Source organism: Festucalex cinctus, chromosome 16, assembly GCF_051991245.1.
Source record: "Festucalex cinctus isolate MCC-2025b chromosome 16, RoL_Fcin_1.0, whole genome shotgun sequence".
Lineage (NCBI taxonomy): Eukaryota > Metazoa > Chordata > Actinopteri > Syngnathiformes > Syngnathidae > Festucalex > Festucalex cinctus.
Window position 1 is genome coordinate 6,228,626 of NC_135426.1, and position 25,707 is coordinate 6,254,332.

Consider the following 25,707-nt stretch of genomic DNA (forward strand, 5'->3'; position numbering starts at 1 on the left):
TGTCAAAATGATTTGATTAATCAACAAGTAATCAATTATCAAATTAATCAACAACTATTTGTCATGACTAGGGTCATGCAAGTGTTATGCTTACTGTCATGACTAGGGTCATGCAAGGGTTATGTTTACTGTCATGACTAGGGTCATGCAAGGGTTACGCTTACTGTCGTGACCAGGGTCATGCAAGGGTTATGTTTACTGTCATGACTAGGGTCATGCAAGGGTTATGCTTACTGTCGTGACCAGGGTCATGCAAGGGTTATGTTTACTGTCATGACTAGGGTCATATACCTAGGGGTCCGCCAGGAGGCGTTCTTTGAGGGTGGGGTACTATCATGACTAGGGTCATGCAAGGGTTATGTTTGGGTCATGATCGTGAGGTCAAGTGTCTGTTTTGAACTGATGTAGTCAGTATTTAGTTTTGATTGGTAAGACGCTATGTGATGTTAGAAGCTATGGGATGTTAGAAGCTATGGGATGTAAGGAATCTTCCATCCATCCATTTTCTTGACCGCTTATTCCTCACAAGGATCGCGGAGGGTGCTGGAGCCTATCTCAGCTGGCTTTGGGCAGTAGGCGGGGTACACCCTGAAATGGTTGCCAGCCAATCGCAGGTCAGGAATCTTTAAACTCTTTATCTGGTCAACAGCCAATCAGATAATTCCACATCAGTCCTGTTACCCACATGTCTAGCCACAACCAATCAGATCGATTCGCTGTCTATATAAGCCAGTCTGAGAATTGTGACTAAAGAGTTAAAATCTTATTTGTGTCTGTGTTTTTGGGATCCAACCCCCAGAACCCCAGATCCAACAGACCAGAACATAACACTAATTTAACTTATTTGTTGCCAAAAATGTATAAATACGTTCTATTTTAAATGTTTTAATGTTTTATGTGTCCCAAAGACGTATTTATATGTTTTTTTCCGTTTTGTTTATATATATATATATATATATATATATATATATATATATATATATATATATATATATATATATATTCATATTCATTATTTCTTACATGTAAAACAGCAGTGTTGCTCATCCCATATTCTGTCTTCCTGAAAAACAAGCACACACACAAAGACATTGAACATTTATTGGTCTAAATTTCATTGCAAATGTTTTAGTGATCCTCACACACTAGTATAAGAGAATGGGAAAGGTATATTATTTATATCTCCAAAAAAATGACATTTGGATTGTCATAGGCTACTGTAAATGTGGCATTTCCTTCCAAGATGCGTCGATGCAATGTTTGAGAGCAGTTATACCTCAAGACAAGCTTCACCATTACAGACTTTGGTCTCCATTCGAATGCCGTCGCTAGTGCAGCTGAATGACAAACATGGATCATCACCGGATTTCCATCGGTCCCCCACCTCAAAACAACGACACACAACGTCATGTTGTGCAATTGTCCAAATAAATGCAAAATTTACTTGGGACATACCTTCAAAGTCGTGCCGTTGTAACTGCATGTCTTCTCAACTGAAAAAAAAATAATCATTTTTTAATAACAGTGATAAGTCAAGTAGAGAATTCCACTTCAAAACATCTGGCGGAGGTCATTCAAATGAGCCTTACCGCAAGTCTGATCACCGCAGCATCTGGTCACCAGTTGTTCATTGGGACCACATTGCGGCGTCTGCACAGGTTTGCGGCGACACTCCTCTGTCCGAGTTTGACTGTTACATGTGCACACGTAGCAGTTGGACTGCCACTCTTCACCGGGCTGGAAAACAGATCATTGCAAATTGAAAATCCTTGTGAACCCAATCGGAAGCCTGAAGTATGCACATTTTATTATCAGAGAGAACTTTACCAGCCTGGGCTCACCGAGCGATCCTTTGCAAACTGTCGAAAAGACAGAAAAAGATGAACGATGACCCCCCATTTGATGACTATTTTCGTTCCACGTTCACCACTACTCACATAAACAGTCGCTTACGCAGGCATCTATGTGGTTTCCTGCCCTGAACTGGCCCTCTGGGCAGAAGCACCCAGCGCTGCTGCTCTTGAGAGGCGCCCCTTTATGAAGGACCCTCCATAGACAAAAACAGAAGAATCCATTGTTACCTTTGTCCTTAAAGTCAGTCAATTTCACTGTTGAATCATTACTCAAGTCTCTAAAGCTTTAGTGTGTGAGTGCTTATGTCACCTCTAACGCATACTATACGTGCTAAATAGGACCAGACATGTCAGCACTTGCGTACTTGTATATATCCAGATAGAAAGTAGTGAACATAAATGCTCTACAAACCCTCCATAACAGAAGTCATCCATCTTATTACGGCATTCTCCATGAACAAAACCTTTTGGACATTTCACATCTGTTAAAAAATATATATAAATAAATAGATAACCGTCAACTGTACGGTTGAAGTCATTTCATTTGCGATATATTACTTTGTTCTTTGGGTGTATAATTTAAATCACGTGTCGCAGAGTCGGTGGGATATTTTGAACATACCACACGATCCATTGGTGAGAATTCTCCATTCAACACAGATGCCAGCATCCCGGCATTGCCAGGGAGGAACATGCGAAATCTGTGCGCCTGCACGTGTCAAACTCGCAGTTCTTCTTCAGAAGCTCCAAATTCACCTGCTGTTTACAGCTTTCAAACACGCTAAACAAACAAGGTAGAATAGGTACAAATTAATCATGGAACGTTCCAGGGATTTGCTGTATTCAGGTTTTTCTTAAGTTTATAAATTAGGGTTAGGTTCACCCACACCGTTAAACCAATCCATCAATGTAGGTAAATTTCGTTTTATAAGCCTTTGCAACTTTATGCACAGTTTGAACTTAACATTCTGCTTAAATATAGGACTACAATTATTATTCAGTTAAAATGTATTCCACATTTCCATCCATCCATCAATCCATTTTCTGAACCGCTTGCTCCTTACAAGGGTCGTGGGGCTGCTGGAGCCTAGCCCAGCTGGCTTCGGGCAGTAGGCGGGGTAAACCCTGAACTGGTTGCCAGCCAATTGCAGTATTCCACATATGTAGATAAAAAAAAAAAAAAAAGGTACCTGCTGTAAATTACATTTTGAAGGAAAAAAAAATAGCCCAAAATATTAAATGAAGATGGTGATAAATTTAAACAAAACTGTAATTGATAAAAATAAATAAATGTTAATAATAATAATAATGTTAATAATAATAATAATAATAATAATAATAATAAAAAACAATAATAAATAAAATAAAAAATATAATATAATAATATATAATAATAAAAATAATCTTTATATATATATATATATATATATATATATATATATATATATATATATATATATATATATGATAAAGTAAAATAAAATAAATAATAAATAATATTTTTTCACTTTGGACCCATATAGTTGGAAAAAAGAATTATGGCAAAAATAATGGCACAAAAAAAGCAGAAAATAAAATCACGTCAGAATGCACATCTGTACATCATTCAGTGCTTTTCAATTATATTTTGTTATCCACCAAGGAGAAGGAAAATATTTACAATAGAATTTATAAAATAATCAACTTTGTTGGGGCAGTCAAGGTGTTGCTGTATATGGAACTTACTGGTGATCCAAAAGCTGGCACAACCAGCTTTCAGGGCAGGGCGTTGGGCGAGTGGGAAAGCTGGTTGTCCCCGAGTAACATGGGACGTCCCGCCGTTCAGAAGCACAAGCTGGTCTTGTTGGATCCGCGTACACCCAGTCGTAGGCCGTCTTGTCACAGCAGTCATCACTCTCGATCTGCCCCCCTCGTCGGATGCAGGATGCTCCACCACACACACCTAGAAAAGATCAAACACAGGAGACACAGTCTGACAACTGAGAACATCGACGCGCACCGCTTTCCATGTCAACGCACCACATTGTCCCTGGGTGTTCATGTCGAAGTACTCCATGGCCAAACGGACCACCACGGTGTAGAACGGCGTGAGCGAGACGGAAGAGCGCATGTGTGGTAGGTGCACTGACACCTCGTACTTTGTGGTCTCAAACCTGAAACCGTGCTCTTCAAACGGCGGCTCAATGGTCACATTGTTCAAGCTAGCCTGTGACACATGTCACCCCATCGTCAGATAATATTGTCAAACGGTGGACGATGTGACACCATCCTACCTCGACCGCCGACGAGGTCGTGACGGTGAGCCGAGCGGTGTTGTTGCCGTAGTGCAGGATGATGCCTTTGGCGCAGGAGCCGGAGAGGTTGCAGTCAAAGTTGGCCACAGCGATGGTCAGGCGATGACGCGGCAACATCTCTTCCATCAGGATGTAGCTACACTCATCCAGGAAGTTGAAAGGTACGCCTTGGAAAGAGACGTAGTGCGGGTCTCCGTAGAGTTCGCAGACGCCTAAAAGGTGGAGGAACACGTGCTGTAGTTTACATGGTTTACACTGTAAAAAAAAATAAAAATCAATTTCCGGAATAAAACTGGCAGCTATGGTTGCTAGAGAAATTCTGTAAAAAAACAACAACAACAAAAAATATTGATAAAAATCTGCATGTGAATTTTACAGAACAAAATAATATAAAAGCAGCATGTTCTTGGTAAACGCTACTTCATTCGTATAGCGCTTTCCTACCTTACAAGGCCCTCAAAGTGTTTTGCATTTTGACTACACAGTATCAGGAACAACTGGAGTTTCATTATCTTGCGCATAGATTTTTGACATAGTCACACTGCACTAGGATCGAACCAACAATCTCAGGATTGCAAGACGACCCTTCTACCACTGAGCCATGCCACCTGTTTTTATATATTTATCAGTAAAGAACTGTTTGTGTTGAATCTACACATTTACATTTTAAAGTTTTAGGATATATAATATACAAGTTGTTCGATAAAGTTCCTTATATTTGCACTTTTTTAAAAATTTTATTTTACAGAATTATTCTGGTAACCAGAGCTGCCACTTTTTTTCCCTGTAAAAACAACATAATTTTTTTTTAAAAAGTGCGCTGATAAATTATGATAATTAGATCTACAGTATATAAATTTTAAATGACAACATATGAATGTAAAATAAACAATCATTCATTGATTTTGTATTTACAGTTTTGTATGTCACGATTTTACAGAAATTCTAATTAATTCTACAGACATTTTTAACAGTGAGTAAAACCGTCCAAGGGAATTACTTTGGTACCTTTCGCAACTATTTTTCCCAAATAGTGACGAAAGAGTTTAATTTCACAGACAACAAAACCAAAAAAAAAAAAAAAAACAGCAGATACATATTGACAATGACATTGTCACTGGTCACACTGAGCATTATCAAAGAGACAAAGATAACCAGTTGACTTGAGCGATGTTCTTCCCTTGATTCCAGTCACTTCCAAAAGACTTGGACACACATTGATGTCGAATATGGTTCTTTGTCATTCTCACGTCATTGAATCGATCGCGACTGGAATGCTCTGATTTGGCAAAAAATACTTACAGTCACATGTCCACTTTTCACAGCATCCATCCGAGATCCTCACGGCTCGCCCTCTGGGGCAGTTGGGAATTTCACTTTCGGGACAAACTACCGGAGTCAACGCAATCTTTCCGCCAGTGCAGTCCTTGTGGAAGCAGTCTTCGGTCCACGTCTCGCCGCACGGCCAGCGTTTCTTCTGCAGCCGGTCGACACACTCGCAGTCTGATCGAATGCAGAGTCGAGGTAATGAGAAATGGGAAATGTTGTCTATTGTACGGAAGGAATGATGTGCAACCTTTGATTGTGGTGCCCGGCGAGGTTGTCAGCGGTGTCGTTGTTGGCGGATCATTGGTTGTCGGAATGTCAGTGGTTGAACTTGTCACTGTGGTTGACCATGCTGTTGGTTCTGGATGGTCAGTGGGTTGTGTAACCCAAGTTGTCCCTTCTGTCGTTGAAGTTGAAGTAGTAGTCGACTGCTTCACGGTATAAACTGGCGTATTGGAAGTGGGCGTCACTACTGTGGTGGTGGGCCGTGGTGGAACGTCTTCTGTGAAAGCATATTACAAAATCAGATGCCACAAAAAGCCCAACTGAGTTAAGGGTTTCCCAACCTGCTGTGGCACAGTGGTTGGGAATCACTGCATATGTGTATATATATATATATATATATATATATATATATATATATATATATATATATATATATATATATATATATATATATAATCAGAACTTACCACAAACGATTTCTCCATTTATACAAGAGCTGAAAAGCAGCAGAAAGTTAAAGCAAGTTGTGATTAGAAATACGCTAAATGTAACTGAATGAGACTTACCATTCGGTTGTATATATCAACACCACAGACCCCGGCTGGATGATCATGTCATTAAAGTAGCAGGTGCAGTTTCTCAAATTGCTACATTCGCCGATATTTTCATCGTAGTGTGGAGCCTCTTCAGGACACCTGGGATAACAACCTGTCACACGCACAACGACATTGGTTTGTGCAGGGAATTATATCTCAATCAAAACTTCATTCTTACATTTGTATCTATCATTTCAACTTTGTGAGTAAACAAACCTTCCAGTTTTCGGGAAGACTGGCCGCTGCATGTTTGTTGGTGACCGCAGGCTTCGTAGTGCCAAGTGCACTCGTCCTTCTTGTTGTAGTAATCACAGTAGACAGCTAAGTTTGTAAATAAACACAATCCTAGCTTGAGTTTCTCATATATATCTACTGATGTTCTTAGAACACTGAAATGACTAAATGAAGCTCCCCCGCTCACTTCATCATAGATGTTAAAGATCCAGTTTGTAGTCCTTAGCACCATCTGGTGGTCAAAGAATAGCATTCAAAGCACGTAGGAGCACACACACACTACGGTGGCTCAGAGAGACCACATTTCACAAGCTGAAACCACCAATTCTTAATTTTGCATGAGCAGATGAGCATCTCGGAGCAGCTAACAAGAGCGGCTAGTCGGATTTAGCCGGAGTTATAGGCTGGAGTGGCTAACGAGCGGCTAGAAGGAGGAGGTAGCAAAAAAAAATAAGTTTGTAAAAGCTTGAGAGAGCAAAGAAGAAAGTGACAAGTGACAGGGCAGAAGCACGGGAGTTATGCTGCATTCGAGGATGACCAGAAGTTGGACTTCCCAAGTTCAAACCAGGAAGTGTGTACGGGAACGCCCCTTTGAACTCGGAAATTTCACGACTACAAGTGACGTCACTCTACAATGGTTTCCCCTTTGGAAACACAGACCGTGAATGGTAAAACACAATTTACTCAAGTATAAAACTAGATAGCTTTCTTCATTCATAAATGTTCAACATAACTTCACGTAATGCAACGTACGTGACAGTATGCCACTATCTCCCGGCATGAAATTATACTGTGAACGACTGAACTGTATGGAATACTTATGAAATAAGATAAAAACCATAACTGAAGCTAAAGTACGAGAAGGTAAGTTTGCTGGGGGTCAAAAATGAGTTTTAACAACCAAAATAAAAAGCAATTTACCACTATCAGCTATTTTGGTTGTTTACTTTCGCCTCAAACGGTTCCAGATCTATATATATATATATATATATATATATATATGCGATACAACATTTTTTTTGCACACTATTGACAAAAAGTCGTTTTTTAAAATGAATGGATTATTAGTTCACCACTAGATGGTGCTAGGGATCAGACAGACAGACAGATAGATAGATAGATAGATAGATAGATAGATAGATAGATAGATAGATAGATAGATATAGATACTTTATTAATCCCCGTAAGGGGAAATTTAGTTGTCCATGCCAATGTTATATTTCTATATTCTACATGCACTTGACTTGAGCAAAAAAAAAAAAAACAGAGAATAGGTGAGTACTGTATTCAGTTAAACAAAAAAAACAAAACAAAAAAAAGACGACGGGTAGCCTCCCCAAACTTAAGGTACAATAATGTATCTGGTGTGTTGCTGTAAAGTGAAGTTTTATCAAGGACAAATGACAACTCACGACACAAATCCGGCGTTCTCCATTTCACGCAGACGTCCCTGTCAGCGCAGGCCGCCGCATAGGCCGCCACGGCCGTGCAGAAGCCCAGAAATTTACCTTCAAATTCACAGGAACACGCCTCCTCCACACAACTGTGATAGTACGGCTCCGGATCCACCTGAAAGTTTGGATCCACAGCCGCAGGGAAGGGATTTTTTCTGAAGCCATGAGGCAATGGAGGTGCCGAGCCGATGAATCGGCATCCTTACCTTGAGGTGGCAGTCTCTGAAGGTGTCGCCCGTCAAGATCATGCAGCGCCGTTGGGCCCAGGCAAAGCAGTAGGAGTTGCGTTGGCACGGGAATACGTCAGCGGTCGCTTCGGAGCACGGAGGCTCGGCCGTCTTCCATAACTGAGGGCTTGCCATCACTGCAGATTGACTCATTTGAGGGTCATTCATCTCATTGGCGTCAAAGTTTCCACAGAGGCCACATACTCTGTTCTGTGGGACAAACGGGTCAAAAGACAACTAAACACATTTTTTTCGATATTCGCGGCAGGGCTTGGTCGCCACAGTACTTTATTTTTACCAACCAACCACTTTTTATCTTCCTAACTCACTCTCCAAAGAGATGTCAGTTCCACGGTGATGTGGGTGTGTCTGTCCCAGATCAGAGTCAGCGCTCTGCTTGGCACCGAGACCACCATGTAGAGTCCCATGGTGTGTGCAGTGTAAAGAGAACCCTCATAGGATGAAGCCCGGTGGAGGGTCCCCGTCACCGCCATGTCGCTCAGCGTCAACGTGACTTGGCCCTGACATGGGATTCACCTGGTTAATGTTCCTGCTTTAATTTTTATCATGAAGAAGAGGTTCACCTTTAGCTCCAGAGTGACCGTGCGGGAACAGGCGAGTGCCTCGTCGCAACACGGCACACGCTCCACTCGGACAGAGAAGCTGCCGTTTCCAGTTCCGCAGTCATCCTTGAAGGAAAAGTAAGTTTTTAAAAGAAGCATTTTAAAACTCATTCCCTCGCAGCCATTTTCACAGAAGCAACCCCCTTCGCTCTTTTACTGGATTTTGACAGATTTTTTAAGGCCCACAGAATATTGTTTTCTATTGCTAGAAAACATGAAACATACCAAAAGAGAAATTAAAGTCTCTTATTAAATGGTGGGTGGGGCGGTGGCCGGGGATTTATATCTGTTTTCATTTTGCAGCAATAAGCGTTAAAAGGTTTCATAAATATTCACATTCCTGGTGAAAACACTGACAAAAAGAGCTTGTTGCAACATGGCCCGGGATGATCTCTTACACTCTGCTGCCACCTGCTGGCTGTTTTTTGTAATAACTACCATTCCTTTAAGCCACCGCTTCATGTCAGAAGCTGCACCAAAGCCTTTTGTATGCACTTGCGTAGAAAAAAAATCAACAGTTAAAAAAAATAAATAACTTAAGGGTGTCAAAAATAGTGCATTTATTATGAGTTAATTTAAATTTTCTTTAAAGCCACTTTTTTTTTTTTAAACGTGCAATTAATGACCACTCCTTACTTGGAAAGCCAGTCACAATGCAGAAAATTCGTCCACTTCAAAATTTAGCAGTAATAATTTTAAATATCATGCATGTTTGTGGAGACTGGGGTCAAGTTGTATTTTATAATTTTAGAAATGTACAGAATTTCCCAAGTTACCTTATGTTAAAGATTAGACAGCTAATATGAAAAGCAAAATGCACTGAGCTGTCACCATCTAACAAATGCAATTATGCTATCTAGTGGAAAAATGACCTTAACAGAAATCAATATCACACTATTTTTTTTTTACAGTACAGTACATCTTTATAACAATTATTATGAAATTTCTGTATATGACAAAATGATGCAGCCATATTTCCATTAGTTTAACTTTTTTTTCCACTTTTATGTTAACAAGAGTATGAAAACTAAGAAAAAAATATTTTATTGTACATTTTGAACATAAAATTTGTGCTTAATTGTGAGTTAACTATTGAAGTCATGCGATTAACTGCGATTAAAAAATTTAATCGCCTGAAACCCCAAATATGAATACGTTTTTGGGAGTGTATGACATAGTATTAAAACATATTTACACGTTTTTGGGTTTGAATGAGTTACAAATATGATTCCTGCCTTACCTCCACAAGAGTGTATTGACAGTGTCCGTCAAAGCGATACCATTTGGAATCGAATGTCTGAACTTGTCCGTTGCCAAATAGTTGACACTTCTCAGAACAGGGCTTGTCTTTGCACTGCCACTGACCTCGGTTACAGGTGCTGCAACGAAGCTAAAGTCAGGAAATTCTCGAAAGGAACGTACAGATGCCACACTTACCAGGTTTTACACTTGCTTTTCACTGTCTGTCCCACACTGAACACTTCCCCACTGTACACGCATGTGCAGTTCTCAAGTGGCACGCAGTTTCCGTTGTGATCTTCATACTCGTCACGCGGGCAGTAACAGCCACTCTCGCAGCTCCCGTTGCCACTCCGGAGATGCTAACAGAAAGTCAAGGAAGAAATATGCTGCATGGGTTGGGGGGAAGAAAAAAAAAAGTCACACGTCTGTTGTCCTACCATCGGTTTGCTGAGGCTGCCACACGTTTTTTGAGATGTTTGAACTGCTTGCTCTGAACAGTGGACACATATTTTCCCATTGCTGCAACCTAAAGCAAAACAGTCAAGCTCATTTTTAGTTTACTGTACTGTACACTTTTTAGATATGTTTTTCTTTTTAAGATAAGCTACATGCTTACCACAGTCCTGAGAACATCTTAATGCTCCATCTGCACATATGCTTTAAAAGAAAAACAATGATTAGAGTAAAAGAGTGCTTTTACTGTGTAGTAGTGTTAATTTCATCAACAAAAACTGAACAAAAATAAATTCTCCAACACATTTTTCACCGGACTAAAACTAGACTAGACTAGACTAGACTAAAACCCTCGTTAATAAAGAATAACTGGGATTAAATCAGTCTGCATTTTCGTCGACGAATGAAGACGAGACGAAAATGTCCTTCACTTAATAAAAAATGGACTAAAATATATGGACATTTTAGTTCATGAACAAAAACGAGACGAAAATTTGTATGATTTTGTAAAATCTTGTATCGGCTAATCTGTCACGTTTGTGACACTGTCATGTGACACGTAGCAAAACACATGGGACATAGGAGGTGGATTCATGGTGAAATGTTAAAAAAAATAAAAATACATTAATCCAATGTTCCAACAATAATGTTAACGTAACTGCTAACTAATGCTGGCTAACTTACTAGCTTATAGCACAGAGCCATAGTCGCCACTGTAATTGTGTGTCAAGTTGTTTTTCATCAAAAAGATGAGAAAATTTGATGTGAAATAGTTTTAGATCGGAAAAGGTTCAATATAAACTGCTTACAAATCCTGAAAAAAAAATAGACTAAAATGTTGACAGTTTTTGTTGACTAAAACTAGATGAATATTTAATAATTATGTTTTCTTGGACTAAAATAAAGGCTAAAATTCTAGATTTTTTGTCGACTAAAATTGGACTAAATGAAAATGGTATGGGTTGACTAACTGGGATAAAAAACTAACAAGCGTGACTGAAATTAGACTAAAACTGAGACTAAATTTAAAAATGGCAGACAAGATTAACACGACTGTGTAGCATCGTGGATCCAATCATAAATAGTTCAAACAAAACCATTCCCTCAATGATAATAACAGTTTACCAATGTCTCCCATCCATTACAACGGGCCCCGGTGGCAATGCAGCGCCTCGGTGGTGACACTGGCACTCCGCCTTGGATGTGCATCTGCCTCCTACGTCGAGGTGAGTGCCTTCTGGACAGCCGCATCCGTCCACCGGGCCGTCGCCCGGCCGGCAGCGGGGGTCGGGGCCCAACAGGGAGCGACATGTGCGGTTGCAAGCGCGCGTGTCGTAGGAGAATTCCTGGTTCTTCTCACAGGTCACATCTAGGAGATTCAAAACATTTGTATTGCGTACAGTTCTTCATACTAAAATGATACATGTCAAAGGTCAACTTACTGCAGTTAGCAGTCGGCCTCCAGTCACCTACCGGCACACCGATGTCGGCACAGGCTTTAGCGTAATTACCCAAAGCGACACATAGACACTCTTGTAAACTCATCGCCGTGGTAACACAGGTACATGTTCGCTGGATGCAAGCCTGAGAAGAATATTTCATGTTATCCTCACCAACTATCCGACTGAGAAGTGCTCCCCTCTCATATTGGATCTCATTATGCGGGTACTGAAGTGTGCGGTGAGTATACAATACCTTGTGGTACTTGGCGACCGGCACGTACGCATGGCATTTTGCAAATACGCCGCTCGGATCCGTCAACACGGCGCAATTTTCATCGGCAAAATATTCTTCAATGGGAAGAAATGTAAAGAAGTCATATTAAAAAAAAGTATTCTGATATTTATGTTATAATTTGACATGTATGTAACTAAAGGTTTTGGTATACCGTGGTTTGCGTTGATGCATTGGTCGGGGCCGTGTTCACAACGACCCACGCTCCACGACTGTGCAAGCATTTGCGCAGAGTTCTCAACGATCCCGTTGCTGGCAGTGAAGTCATCCGTGGTGTCCATGTTAGCATTTCCACAGAGGCCTTCAGAAGGCAAACAGACTGTCATTACAATGAAAAACTGCTGTCGGCCATTATACCAAGGTTATTTTAGTTAACTAAGTCTAACGAAAAAACAAAACTAAAGTTAAAAAAAAGTTAACAAATTTAAATAAAAACGAAAATGTTTAAAAAAAATCGAAAAGTAACTGAAACTACATTTTATGTTAACAAAACTAACTAAAACCAACTATAATTATAGAAAAATTATCCTTCGTTTTAGTCATTGGTAGTTAATTTAATGCATGAGCCTTTGGGGATGATTTTAAATGTGATTTTTTTTTTTTTTTTTTTTTTTTTTTTTTAGTAGATTAATTTTGATATAAACCGGAATAATGATGTGTGTCACACAGAAGTGACAGCACCTTCAGATTACGCCGCTTCCATGGTGTTTTTTATTTTTTTATTTTTTTTAATATTGTGCACAATTATAACAATTAACATATTTTAAAACTAAGCATTCATTAAAGAACTAAAACTAATAAAAAACTAACAGAACCACCCTTAAAACTAATTAAAACTAACTCAATTTAAAAAACAAAACTCAACGAAATAAAAAATAATCAAAAATGAAAAATTCCAAAACTATAATAACCCTGGCCATAACATTAGGCAGTGGTTCAACGTAGCAAAGTACAAATACTTTGTACTTCAGACTTTGCAGGTATTTTCAAGTTTTTACTTCCGTAAACAGGAATTCAAAACTGTCATGACTGGGTCATGACAGGGTTATGTTTGGGTATGCAAGGGCATGACAGGGTTATGTTTGGGTCTTGCAAGGATTATGCTTACTGTGACTAAGGTCATGTAAGGGTTATGTTTACTGTCATGCCTGGGGTCATGCAAGGGTTATGTTTGGGTCATGACCGTGAGGTCAAGTATCTATTTTGAACTGATGTAATCGGCATGTAGTTTCAACTGGTAATTCGCTATGTGATGTCAGAAGCTATGTGATGTCAGGAACCTTTAATCTCTTTATTGTCATGATTGGGTTTTGTGCATGGCAGGTCTTTGTTTTGTTTTGTTTTCTCTCGGCAGGTCAGGCGGGTGTGGCTGGCATGAAAGGACACACCTGGGCTCAATTAGATCCTCAACCGTCCTCAATAAGAAGCCTGGTCTGCGCCAGAGAATTCCATCCCATGCTCTACTTCATCAAGATTCTGCAGCCAGCCCACCCTCTCCCTGCCTGATTGCCTGCCTCCTGGGTTTTTTGTTTGGGTTTTTGCCTGACCTCAGCAAAATAAACTGTTACTCGTTTTCTACTACTTGTTGCCATCTCTGCATTCCGGGGTTCCAACCCAGACAATCCATAACATTTATCTGGTCAACAGCCAATCAGATAATTCCATGTCAGCCCTGTTACCCACATGTCTAGCCACAATCAATCAGATCGATTCACTGTCTATAAGCTGTCTGAGAAATGTGTGTTTTTGTCGGATTATTACCTCTGTTCCTCTGTGCAACTCTCGTTGTTTCTTGTCTAGTCAAGTTTGTTCCACGCCTCTCAATGTGAATAAATAGTTAAAATCGGATTTGTGTCTGCATTTTTGGGATCCAACCCCAGAACATAACAAAAACGGGACTTCTTTTACAAGTAAAGTATATGTACTTCCACTTATGTACTTACTCTGACATTAGGTACCATCCAACCCAATTTCACCGAATTGCCCTGAAAATTAGATATTTACTACAAATGTCCAATCCACATTATTTCTATTGCACATTTTATACACAAGTTTCCAAAGTGATGCACATTGATCTGCACACTAAAAAACAAAAAACAAAACAAAGTCAAGAAAATACTAAAATCCGATAAGGAAAACAAACAAACAAACAAAACAAAAAAAAACATTAAAAATACATTAAAAAAAATTAAATTAAGTTGAAAGAAAACACAAAAAGACCCAGAGGACCACACACAGAACTAAAAGCCAAGCAATAAAAGTGGGTCTTTCTTGTAGCTTTTTCAAATATAAAACACAAGAGTGCCCTCTTGCCTGATAGCGTTTGCTGCTCTGTGTGGTCAGCAGGTGGCGTCACGTAGAGCTGCATCTCGGGCCACATCTGCACCTGGATCTCCGCACCCCAGGATGTGCTCACGTGCACGTATGTGGACGATTGCCAGAAAGCAGTGGCGTGATCTGAACGGTGAGTGATTTGCTGAGTCATACTTAGTTATAACAAAGCAGCATAATGCCGTTTTGGACTTACCAGACTGATGAATCTCGGTCACCTCCTCCGCTCCGAAACGCACCGTGTTTTCCGCAAACGTGTACATGTCCTGCAATTTCAAGCGCTTTCAAGGATTTTTTCAAGGTGACTCATCAAATGCTCAGTTTTTACCTGAAAAAGTGTGAGAACAATAGCTTTCAAAAAGCCTCCTTTTTCCGAGAACTCAATCAGTAGCGACCAGTTTTCACCCTGCAGGCGATCAAAAGATGTAAAGTGACATTTGAGTTGTTTGAAATGGATGAAAAAGTAAACATTAAAAACAACAACAACAAAAACAACTTGCTTTAGAGGCTACATATGTGCATCCACCAGGGACAACATATTCCTTTCCATCATATGTCGTCACGGATGGCCCTTCGATGACACATCTGGCCGGGCAGTTGTCGCGAGAACAATTCCACTTTCCGCCATCACACACGCTGTCCAGAAAGTAGAATATCAAACGTTCTTGTGCATATTACATGCCCGCAAATTCTGACTTTACCATGTCTGGCATTTGGTGCTGCGTGTGTGCCCAGTGGGGTAGCTCATGCCAGCAAAGTTGCAAGGGCAGCTGGACACGGGGATGCACTGGAAACCGTCAGCGTGATCGTTTAACACCAGACCTATAAAATGAAATGATGATATTAGTGGGCCTGCACACTATGGACCATTTCCAGCAAACTTCCAGAGATGCACGATTAATGACCACCCCTTACTTGGAAAGTCTGTACTGTGTGAATTTCAGTAGCAAAGCAGTATTCACGTCCACATCAAAATTTAGGAGTAATAAATTTAATAATAATGCATATACTTGTGGAGACAGGGGTCAATTTGTATTTTACAATTTAAAAACGTGCAGAATTTCACAAGTTACTTCATGTTAAAGATTAGATAGCTCTTACAAATGCAATTATGCCATCTAGTGGCAGAAATATGACCTCAACACAAATCAATATACTCGTTTTTTTACAGTACGGTACATCTTTTTTTTTTTTTTTTTTTTTTAATGCAATTGCATGCATTATTATGAAATTACTGTGTCAATGACTAAAAGATGCAGACAAGACACATTTCTTTTAGTTTAACTTTTTTTTCTCACTTTTATGTTAAAGGGATCGTTCGGCTTTTTTAACATGAATCTCAATTTGATCCTCACCTCCCGTGTGTGCGATCAGCACTGACTTACCCCTGACAGCGTTCGGTGACACCAGTTCTGGTTTGGCGTTGGACGAGAGGAAAATAGTCCAGCAAGCTGGCTGGGGTCTCGGAAATAAAGCGTTTTTCCTCTAAAAACTATTTGTTTTCAAAAGCGTGATACATTTCCATCACAATACTCTTTTCTGAATAAAGTCAGACGCCATTACCGCCAGCCACTACTTTTCTATTCGTTCGTATCACTGCGCGGCGCCCTGTAGAACGCTAACCGACGCACTGCAGCCAGCTAGCTGATACTTCCGCTGAAAAGGCAAACAACTTTCTAAAAAAATTTAGAAAACAAATATTTTATTGTACATTTTATTGAACATTTAGAGCAGATATAAAATTTGCAATTAATCGTGAGTTAACTATTGAAGTTACACAATTAGTTATGATAAAAAAAATATTTAATCGAGAGAGAGAGAGAGAGAGAGAGAGAGAGAGAGAGGGGGGGGATAGATAGATAGATAGATAGATAGATAGATACATACATACATACATACATACATACATACATACATAGATAGCTGCTAAAAAAATAATTAAAAAATTAATTTAAAAAAAATTAATTGTTGTTGTTTTTAGGAGTACATATATATATAGCATATACACGGAAGGGAAAAGTTTGTTCCTTCATTTTTTTTATTTTTTTCTTATTTTTTTTTAGCAGTATATTGTAGTCTTGTTGCCTCCTTACCTTCTGGGCAGACACAAGAGTTGACGAGCTCCTGGTCAGAGGTTTTGGGGTTTGAACAGCTGGGGACAAACGCAGTGCCCAGTTCTTCATACCTGAGGTCTCCAGGACATGTTGGTTCCGCTTTGCATTGATGGAGTAACAAACGATCCCATCAAGTAAAAAAAACAAAAAAAACACAGTTTTGAGGTCGGCTTTGGAAAAACAACCTACCACAATGGGCAACGTCTCTCCATACGCCCCAAGTATGACGGTCATTCCCACAGTGGTGGACGAGCTCCTTGAAGAATGCGCAGCCAACGTGCGCGTTTTCCTCGTGGAGATACATGTTCTCCTCGCACAGTCGAATATAATGAAGGCCCTCCACTTTCAGGCAATCCAACAAGTAGGACATAAACACTCTGCATTTCTGCGGTTATCAAAAATACAAACAACTATGATTATTGTGTCCAGACAGTGCATATATTGTGCTTGACTTACGGCGCTCTCAACTGCAGCCGGATCCCTGGTTTGACATGTCTCATCTTGGTGCACATTGTCAATAATCAGCTGCTGCATATTGCCTGACAAGATCAAACAAAACATGACACGTGTTCATTTGAACTCTTAAAGCACCAACATATCATGAAGGAGATTTTGCTTTAACTGGAAATGTTGTGTTTTCCACATAGTCCACTCATGTCTGCGGGTAACTGCTCCATCTCCACCTTAACAAATCCGAAAGTGGTGGCATTGTGACATTCATCTGAAAATAATGTGCTGTCATCATGGATGGTTCATCTCACCCAAAGCGTGTCTATTCCTCCAGGTACGCTGTGCCAGGTGACGGTCAGAGGAAGTAGCGTGCTCCTCAGCCGGGTGTATATGCCATACTGGAAGATATGCTGGTAGGTGTGGCCATAGGGAAGGTGGACACTGTCAGCAGAAACATGCAGAAGCATTAGTGGGTGCGGTTTGCTGTGTGTGTTGTAGCAAGGTGAGCTCCTCCCCCTCATCATCCTCTTTTCTCTAGCTCATCAAACCCAGACGCATGCGTCACTTGGTTGAGTTCACATCGCATTATGTGAAGAACACAAAAAAGTGATTAGGGAGGGATAAAATTTTCAAAAATTTTACATATTTAAGCTTCTCGGGTAGTACAAGCTCATGGTTATAAACGAACAAAATAACTAAAACTGAAATTGGAAAACTATTTTACCGTAGTTAACAAAATAAAATAAAAATGAGATTTTTTATTTTTTTTTTTAAGAAAACGGAAACTAACTGACACTACAGCTTACATTTATAAAAATAACTCAACAAAATAGTGCAAATGTTTTTGACAATAAATATCATATGTGAGATTTCGGGGTTCATTTTAAATGTATTTATTTTTGTTTTACTGGATGTCCGTACAGAAGGAAGGTCAGTCGTTTGAAAATTGTAGTTTACTAAAATGTATTACATGATGTGACCTATAATAATGACCTTTTGATCTCGCACTTAACAAATACTCCATATTAGATTAGATTAGATTACATTACATTACATTACATTACATTACAGTATTTTACATTAGATTAGATTTGATTGATCCAATCCGGATTAGATTAGATTAGATTAGATTAGATTAGATTAGATTAGATTAGATTAGATTAGATTAGATTAGATTAGATTGAATTGATCCGATCCGGATTAGATTAGATTAGATTAGATTAGATTAGATTAGATTAGATTAGATTGAATTGATCCGATCCGGATTAGATTAGATTAGATTAGATTAGATTAGATTAGATTAGATTAGATTAGATTAGATTAGATTAGATTTATTGGTCTCCATAGGGGAATTCATCTTCACTGACTGTTTATAGAGGGGACATCATTGCACATCAGACAACAAAAATAATATATATATATATATATATATATATATATATATATATATTAAACAATAATAAAAAATATAAAAATATGTATAAAAATAGAACTAATACTAAAAACTGTGAGATTTTAAATAAAGACCTACATATCCCAATTATAGCATGTTTCCTGAAAATGTCCTGAAATTAATGGCAATTTTCTATTCTTATCATTTCTAGTTTGTGATTGTAAAACAACCACAAGAAAAAAATTAACAGAGCAATAAAAAAGAAAAGCTCTGCATTTTATAAACATGCATTAGGATTAAAATTTCAGCATTCAGACCTCGTCGACGCCACCAGAATGTTCCCATCCTTCAAGACGGTTTGGATTTTATTGATAGTGATCTCCACTCGAACCAGGAGTCCGTTGCTCCCCCGCCAGGCGCTTATATCGCACTCCACACGGTTGTGCGTGAAGTGGCTGAGGGTGAGCCGGCAGGTGGAGCGCAGGTAGTAACTAGAGCCGTTGAATGGCTGCACCACGCCGCTGCCGAAGGTCCTGCAAGTGACTGGTCACACAGAGTTAGATTCCATAATAATTAAATAACCTTGTAATAAAAATATTATCATATGTTGTAATTAGCAAAATCACAACTTACATTTTTGAGTTTCTCTTGTCGTGACCAATTCACCGGCCCCTAAAACTTAAAAGGGGAGAAAATTTGCTGCAAATTGCATCCATTTCCATTGTCATTGGCTGTGAATTTGGATTATTTATCCACCGTGCATGTTAAATAAAGCCAAAGTGATGAAATATAAGGTACCTGCAGCAATCACTGCTAGGCAGACCACAAGCATCCAATGTTGTGCAGTCATGTTGCATGAGACTTCGCCACTGCAGAAGAACTGATGATGACAAGAGAACGGCCCAGTATGCTGTTTTTATATTGCATATTTGTGTGCATCTGCTCCCTGTTACGCCCGCCTCCTGTCAATCAACATACCAGGAAACAGTTATTTGAAGGAGTAGGCCTACATGTCAAGTTTATTTTGATAGCCCTTAATTACAAAAAAGTGTCTCAAAGGGCTTCGCATGCCTACAGTTGACAAATATTAACGGCATCTAACTACAAGAGGGCAAGGTTGCAAAAAAAAAAAAAAAAAACCATGAGGCCACTGTTAGGGAAGTGGGTCCTCATCCAAACCGCGGGGCCCGGTTGGTCGGTGCAGAAATCTCCATGGCAGCTTTGGGACTTTTGTTTTTATGTAATTTGTTTGGATAACTGCATAAAACATAGTGTTTGTAATACTACAAGGTACTTTCAGACACAAATTTTATATTGATTGTTCATCACCATTTACTTGGCTTCATTTTTTTAAATTTCCTTTAGTGTCCTCTGGTAATACAAGTTCCGGGTTTGTCAAACATAATCATCCCACTCACAAGAGTGAAAAGAATGTTTAACTTGTGACTCGTTAGCTTTTGGAACTCTGCATTCCTCTTTTTACAGATTATATTATCAAATCGATTTTAGGATAACGATAAGGAAACTCAAAAATGATGGAAACGACAACAAAAATCTCCAAATGTCTATTTTGTGACAATAAAAAGAATATGAGGCTTTGCGATGCCAAAATTTACTTTTTGCCTGGACTTTTTCAAAATAAAAGTGAGATGTCAAGTGGATGCCACTCAAAATAACAAATCTAAATAGAATTCAAATCACATTCAGTATTGATTTTGGATGTACGCTAATTGACCGGGACGAGATCTGAGGCTGACCCTGCAAAGTCCTCTGACACTGGAAGCTGTTGCTACGGCAACCGATGATGTGGACATTCGAAACAATCCTAGTTGTGGGGGATATGGTTTGGGAATCTGGAGGAGATATTGCTTACAGCTACAATAGCAACTTTTATCCACTAGGTAGTAGGGATGTAATGATATCCAAATGTCACGATACTATATTATCACAATATGAAGCTCACAATACAATAATTATCACGATATTGTGGGGAGGTGGGTGATATTTAAAAAAGGTCACAGTATTGTAAAAAAAAATAAGCTCATCCTAAAAAAAGCACAATATTGCAAAGCACAATATATAACTTTATTATTATTATTATTATTATTATTATGTTGTTGTTGTTGTTGTTGTTGTTGTTGTTGTTGTTGTTGTTGTTGTTGTTGTTAATGCACACACACATTGAGTTTCTCCACATATTGACTTGCTTCACAGGCATATTATGTTCCCCTTCATCTAACAATTATTGTAGATTTTAAACATAGAAGGGCCAAAACATCCCTAATGAAAATTAAATTGCACTAAAAGACTAGCCACCAGAGGGTGCTAGAACTGCACAAATGGAAATCACCTGACTTTTTTTAACATATGTGTTGCATTTAAATATTATGAACATGAAGACGACGATATTCTGGCAGTTTTAATATCACAATATCACGATATTAGTGTTACATCCCTACTAGGTTGTAGAAGAAATTAGCGATATAACTATCAGGAATGTGAAAATATTTGTTTTTAAATGTATGGAATATGTTGAAGCTTAAAATATAGTAATAAGAAAAAGAAAACAAAAGACACTGCCTAGACATGAATTGTCCATCTGTTTTTTTTGTCACTTAAGGCCCAAAAAGTGCTTGCCACATGCAGGTAAAGGATAGTCACTAATTAAAATACCACGTTGCATTTCCTTGTGTTAAAGCATAACTTTTACTTAGTGATGTTTTCATTTTATTATGTTTAATTATTAATGATCAGGACAGGAACTGTTGCATGTTTTTTTTCCCCCCCATTCAAACATATGGAGAAACTGCAACATGGTTTGTTTTTATTAACATGGCTTATTCATTGTTATTATTTGTGTTTTAAGATTATTTTTATTGATGGGCAACTCTTTCTGCTTACATTTGTGTTTTCTCAAGTGCTGCTATAGATAACGTTGAGTATATTAGAGTAGCATGTTGGAAACATTATGAATGTATTTAATCCCAACCATGAGGCAGATAAAAGTAGTTATTGTATAGTTCCTCTTCCCATTATTGCTTTTTTCACTCCACGCAGGTCCAATCACGGCCCATTATCAGACCGTTCTCCATTTTCGCACTCAGCAAACCGCTCGCTGATTGTCTTGGCTCCAGAGTGCTTTTGTGTCATCCGTCGGTATAGTCGTATAGCCACGCCGCATGTCCGCAGAGATTACTTGTAGGCTGTGTGTCGGGTCCAATCAATATGAGAGCAGGCAGACAATAATGACGGTTAAGTATGTCGGCTGGGGTTGGGAGCATGACAAGGACAGGAAGGCTTTTTCCTGGAATCATGGGCACCATTTTGAATCTTGGAATCAATGGTGAGGACCGAGCAGTTGCATATGTTTCATCAGAGTCTCTCCAAGGGGACGTCAGGAGAAACTGGGAATAGTCTAACAAGATGGTTTCATATCCTCCTGACTACCAGGAAAAAAAAATATTGTCCAATCATGTTTATTTTGATATTCCCCAATCTTTGTGAAGTAACTGGAATACTGCATAAGAAATTTTTGGGAAAAAAAGGTTTTATTTTTATATATGATGTGTCCACTACAGAGGACTTTTTTTTTTTTTTAAATGTAAATGCTAGGCTCAAATACAGTCAAAACAATACAAACAATACTTTAATGTGTCCTCAAGAATCTTATAGAAAACATGCTAACAACATCAACTTCCCTAAAAAGTGCTTGCACTGAGGGAAGCCATTTTCTTTTATGATGCAATCAAAGGCAGCAAAGCCCCACCCCTACACATTTGGTATCATTGGAAAGCTCTGAATGTCCTCTATAGATCACAAAATGAGTTAATACAATATGCACTGGGTGGGAGATATTCAGGTTTAAAAAGTTCCACTACAGAGAACAAATTTGAATTGCTGGTAGTCAGGTGATTAAGGCATGAAAATTGATGGGGAATGATGTTCAATTTGCATTTTAGAAGGGAATTAACTTATTAGCATTTTTATGAATCAGGTTGCAGAAGTAGTCTGACAGGTATTCTAATGTGATACAGTGTTCCCTCACTATAATACATATTTTCACAGATATTTTAGTGTAATTTTGCATGCATTTTTTTACAGTAATGTATATTTTGTAAAATTTACGAGGGTTTGAACATTGAGAATGCTTAAATAAGATATAAATGTGAGAAAATGTAAATGCCTGAATGAGAAAAGTGTGTGATGAGGAGTTTTATACATTTATAATAAATGTAAAAACATAAAGCTCATTACTTTGCGGATATCACTTATTGCGGGTATTTTTTGGAGCCTGTATTTTGGAACACTGCATTTTACTGTGAAAAGTATAACTGATTTCACAATAAAATTCTCAGTACCCTTGAAATCCTTTTAACATTTTACAGCCTACGACATGTAGGGGGCAGCACTGTCACATTTTGGACCAGATAATGTCACAATTGAAAAAACACTTGTCTTATAGAGAATATCCATTTCTTGAAAATGTGTTTTATAAAATCCACGAGAATGATAACAGTTTCATTTGTGTTAATAAACTCTAGTAGATGTTAAAACGTGCAAAAAACATAAGAGATGACTCCTAAATGAGACTACTTTTCAAGTTTTACCCCGTGCACGTGCTGTTCCTATTTTGGCATCAGACGTAGAGACTTGCAGGGTCATATGACGCCCTGCACGCCTCCCCTCACCCCGCTCTTGCATCACTCGTTCAAAATAAGACATCCTTGCGTCACGCCGACGCGGCCGCTGACGAAGTGATGCGCTCCGCTCCTCCTTTTATGCTCCAAGTCTCTCATCAGGACCACAGGGAGGAGATGCGCGCAACTTCGCTGCTGCGCTGCAGCCCGCACACTTTACGCTCCAAAGTGGAGACGAGCGTGCAGGATTAGTCAAGCTTTTGCAGCTTCGCATCCCCTTATGTCGCGAAAGCAGGCGGACCATGACTACAACCTGCGGAGTATGAGCAACCTGATGGGCGAGCGCTGGAGGAAAGCGAGCGATGGAGGAGAGCGGAGTCTCATCAAGGCTCCGTCCAGCGCCAGCGTCAGCAGCCTGCAGGTGGCCGCTGCCTCTTCCTCCTCCGGCGCTCCGGCGGCCTCCTCCGCCTCCACCTGGGACCTGGAGCGCGCCGCGCGCAAGCAGTTCATGCAGGACGTCACGCCGGGCTTCGTCTACGTCCTGTCCGCTTTCTCCGCCCTGGGAGGCTTCCTGTTCGGCTACGACACCGGTGTGATCTCCGGGGCCATGCTGCTGCTCAAGAGGCAGATGGAGCTGAGCGCCATGTGGCAGGAGGTGCTCATCTCGAGCACGGTGGCCGCGGCCGCCGTCTCCGCCCTGCTCGGCGCCTTCCTCAACGGGCTCTTCGGGCGTCGGGCGTGCATCCTGCTGGCCAGCTTCTTCTTCACCGTCGGCGGCGTCGTGCTGAGCACCGCGCCCGGGAAAGAGGTGCTGCTGGCGGGGAGGCTCGTCGTGGGAGTGGGGCTTGGTGAGAAATTAAGCTCTTTGCGCCTATGTGCTTAAGTTGCAAAAAGTTCTCAACTGATTCAAGATCGACCAACCCATGTGCGCAGTAGAAAAAGAAAAATAGGCATCCAATGAATCATAACTTGATTATAATTCAATTCAATTGATATTCTTCTTCTTCTTCTTCTTCTTCTTCATTACGTAGTAAACGAGACGAACAAGAAATATTTATGACGCAGTGGCGGTCCTAGTTTTGAATGACATCCTGAGTAACAACCCCCCTTTTTCCTCTGGGCCCCCAAACCCTTATCATGTTAGTCTTTAGCCTATCCGTGTCTCGCTCAAATGATTGATCGCTTGCTTATTGAGAGGCTCAGAAGTCATTATTGACAAATGCAAAGCACCCCCATGCATCTCTTAAAAAAATATATCACACTGTTATTGACGAGAGGCTAAGAGACACACAATTATGCTAATAAACATAACATTATTATTGACTGTTTCAAGTCCCCAAACTTACCTGCATCCTTTCATTGTGACTCCACGAGGGGGCGCACATTCCGCATACAATCAAGTTATAATGCCGATAGAATAAATCATGTCATGTAGGATTTTTCTATTGGTTTATTTCAAACAAAAAAACAAAACAGGAGTCAAAGAAACAAATTTACACTCATTTAAAATGTCTTAATTTGTTTTTAGAAAATTAGGTTATTTACACTTACGTTAATTAATGCATATCGTCTCAATTTTTTTCAGCGCAATACCAGTACGAGTATTTCTACTCATGAGTAATCACTGATACCGTGAAAGATACAATGATTGAATGCAGGGAAATATGGTCAAGATGTATATGTATTTTGACATGAACAATTGTAACCTGATGAATAGAAAGTGAAATTGCAGTTTACCAAAACCACAAAAGATTTTTTCAAATCAGAAAACTCTCAAAACAACCAATAAGAACAAAGTAAAACAGAATTGTGGAGAAGTAAACAGTTTGAAGTCCTCCTCCCCCATCCCCGATATTTGCAATTAGCCAATTGCTGCTAATTACACAGCCTGGTCTTCGTGCCCACCAGGCCGTACGCCTCTGGCTGTTTGACAACTGGCTGTCTTTGCCATTATCATCAATAGTGCTTTTATTAGATTTGCTTGGGTGGCATTGCATGATGAAGGGAGAAGATGTTCCAGCACGCCCCGCTGGAAGTGAAACCGAACACTTTTTTTGTGTTGATGCTTCCATTTGATAGCGGCTCTTGCAACTGCTCTCTCCTGCATTCTACCTCCGGAATGTGCGAAGATTTTTACACACAGCTTTTTCTTTTTGATCACAATTCAACATGTGTCCTCAAATTATTTATGATGTTGCTCATGAGTCACTTTGCACCCCTGAGCAAAGGGTTGTTTAGAAACCGACTTCCCATGTAGTCGGCTGCCTCCGTCTGAGAGGATAAAGGAAGCAAGTGCAAACCGTGTTCGCTATATATTTCTACTGTTGTCTCAAGTAAATGCAAAATAAGTCATTTTCCAGCATGAATTAGTGACCAGATCGTTTACCATATTTATCGTTTACATATATATATTTTAGAAAGGACAACTTTATTCTTCAAAGGCAAACATGATTTTCCTGTAATATTTTGACTTCAGTTATGTCAGATGTAGGTTACGAATGATGCAACAATCATGTCAGAG

General features: G+C 39.5%; 2 protein-coding genes across 2 annotated transcripts in view; one reads left to right on the forward strand and one right to left on the reverse strand.

Moving 5' to 3' along the window:
* Positions 1 to 1,699: 1,699 nt before the first annotated feature.
* muc5e (mucin 5e) lies at positions 1,700 to 24,050 on the reverse strand. Its single transcript, XM_077498886.1, has 39 exons — positions 23,157 to 24,050; positions 19,348 to 19,511; positions 19,183 to 19,227; positions 18,867 to 19,092; positions 17,468 to 17,597; positions 17,329 to 17,389; positions 17,163 to 17,245; positions 16,896 to 17,091; positions 16,686 to 16,805; positions 15,294 to 15,414; positions 15,093 to 15,228; positions 14,921 to 14,998; positions 14,789 to 14,858; positions 14,575 to 14,718; positions 12,416 to 12,562; positions 12,223 to 12,317; positions 11,970 to 12,111; positions 11,653 to 11,896; positions 10,691 to 10,731; positions 10,512 to 10,600; positions 10,270 to 10,433; positions 10,073 to 10,211; positions 8,794 to 8,898; positions 8,539 to 8,730; positions 8,189 to 8,419; positions 7,941 to 8,097; positions 6,511 to 6,615; positions 6,265 to 6,406; positions 6,166 to 6,194; positions 5,724 to 5,975; positions 5,450 to 5,650; positions 4,127 to 4,359; positions 3,873 to 4,059; positions 3,579 to 3,795; positions 2,476 to 2,634; positions 2,266 to 2,335; positions 1,938 to 2,047; positions 1,842 to 1,859; positions 1,700 to 1,737 (listed from the first exon to the last, which is right to left on the reverse strand). Exons 2-35 carry the CDS (start codon positions 19,397 to 19,399, stop codon positions 2,505 to 2,507), a joined length of 4,704 nt encoding a protein of 1,567 aa, XP_077355012.1. The 5' UTR covers positions 19,400 to 19,511; positions 23,157 to 24,050; the 3' UTR covers positions 1,700 to 1,737; positions 1,842 to 1,859; positions 1,938 to 2,047; positions 2,266 to 2,335; positions 2,476 to 2,504.
* Positions 23,255 to 25,707, forward strand: part of LOC144003081 (proton myo-inositol cotransporter-like) — a 55,392-nt gene continuing 52,939 nt past the window's right edge. Inside the window, exon 1 of the mRNA XM_077498895.1 lies at positions 23,255 to 24,034. Within this exon, the coding sequence (XP_077355021.1) occupies positions 23,467 to 24,034 (568 nt within the window). The 5' untranslated portion in view covers positions 23,255 to 23,466. The remainder of the gene's footprint in view (positions 24,035 to 25,707) is intronic.

Excerpts from the sequence above, each read along its gene's own strand:
- muc5e (XM_077498886.1), bottom strand. The coding sequence starts at position 19,399 with ATGACTGCACAACATTGGATGCTTGTGGTCTGCCTAGCAGTGATTGCT. Across the intron at positions 19,228-19,347 it reads CCTAGCAGTGATTGCTGCAG|TTTTAGGGGCCGGTGAATTG; the intron begins GTACCTTATATT and ends TCCCCTTTTAAG. Across the intron at positions 17,246-17,328 it reads TGGAAAACACAACATTTCCA|GCAATATGCAGCAGCTGATT; the intron begins GTTAAAGCAAAA and ends TGATCTTGTCAG.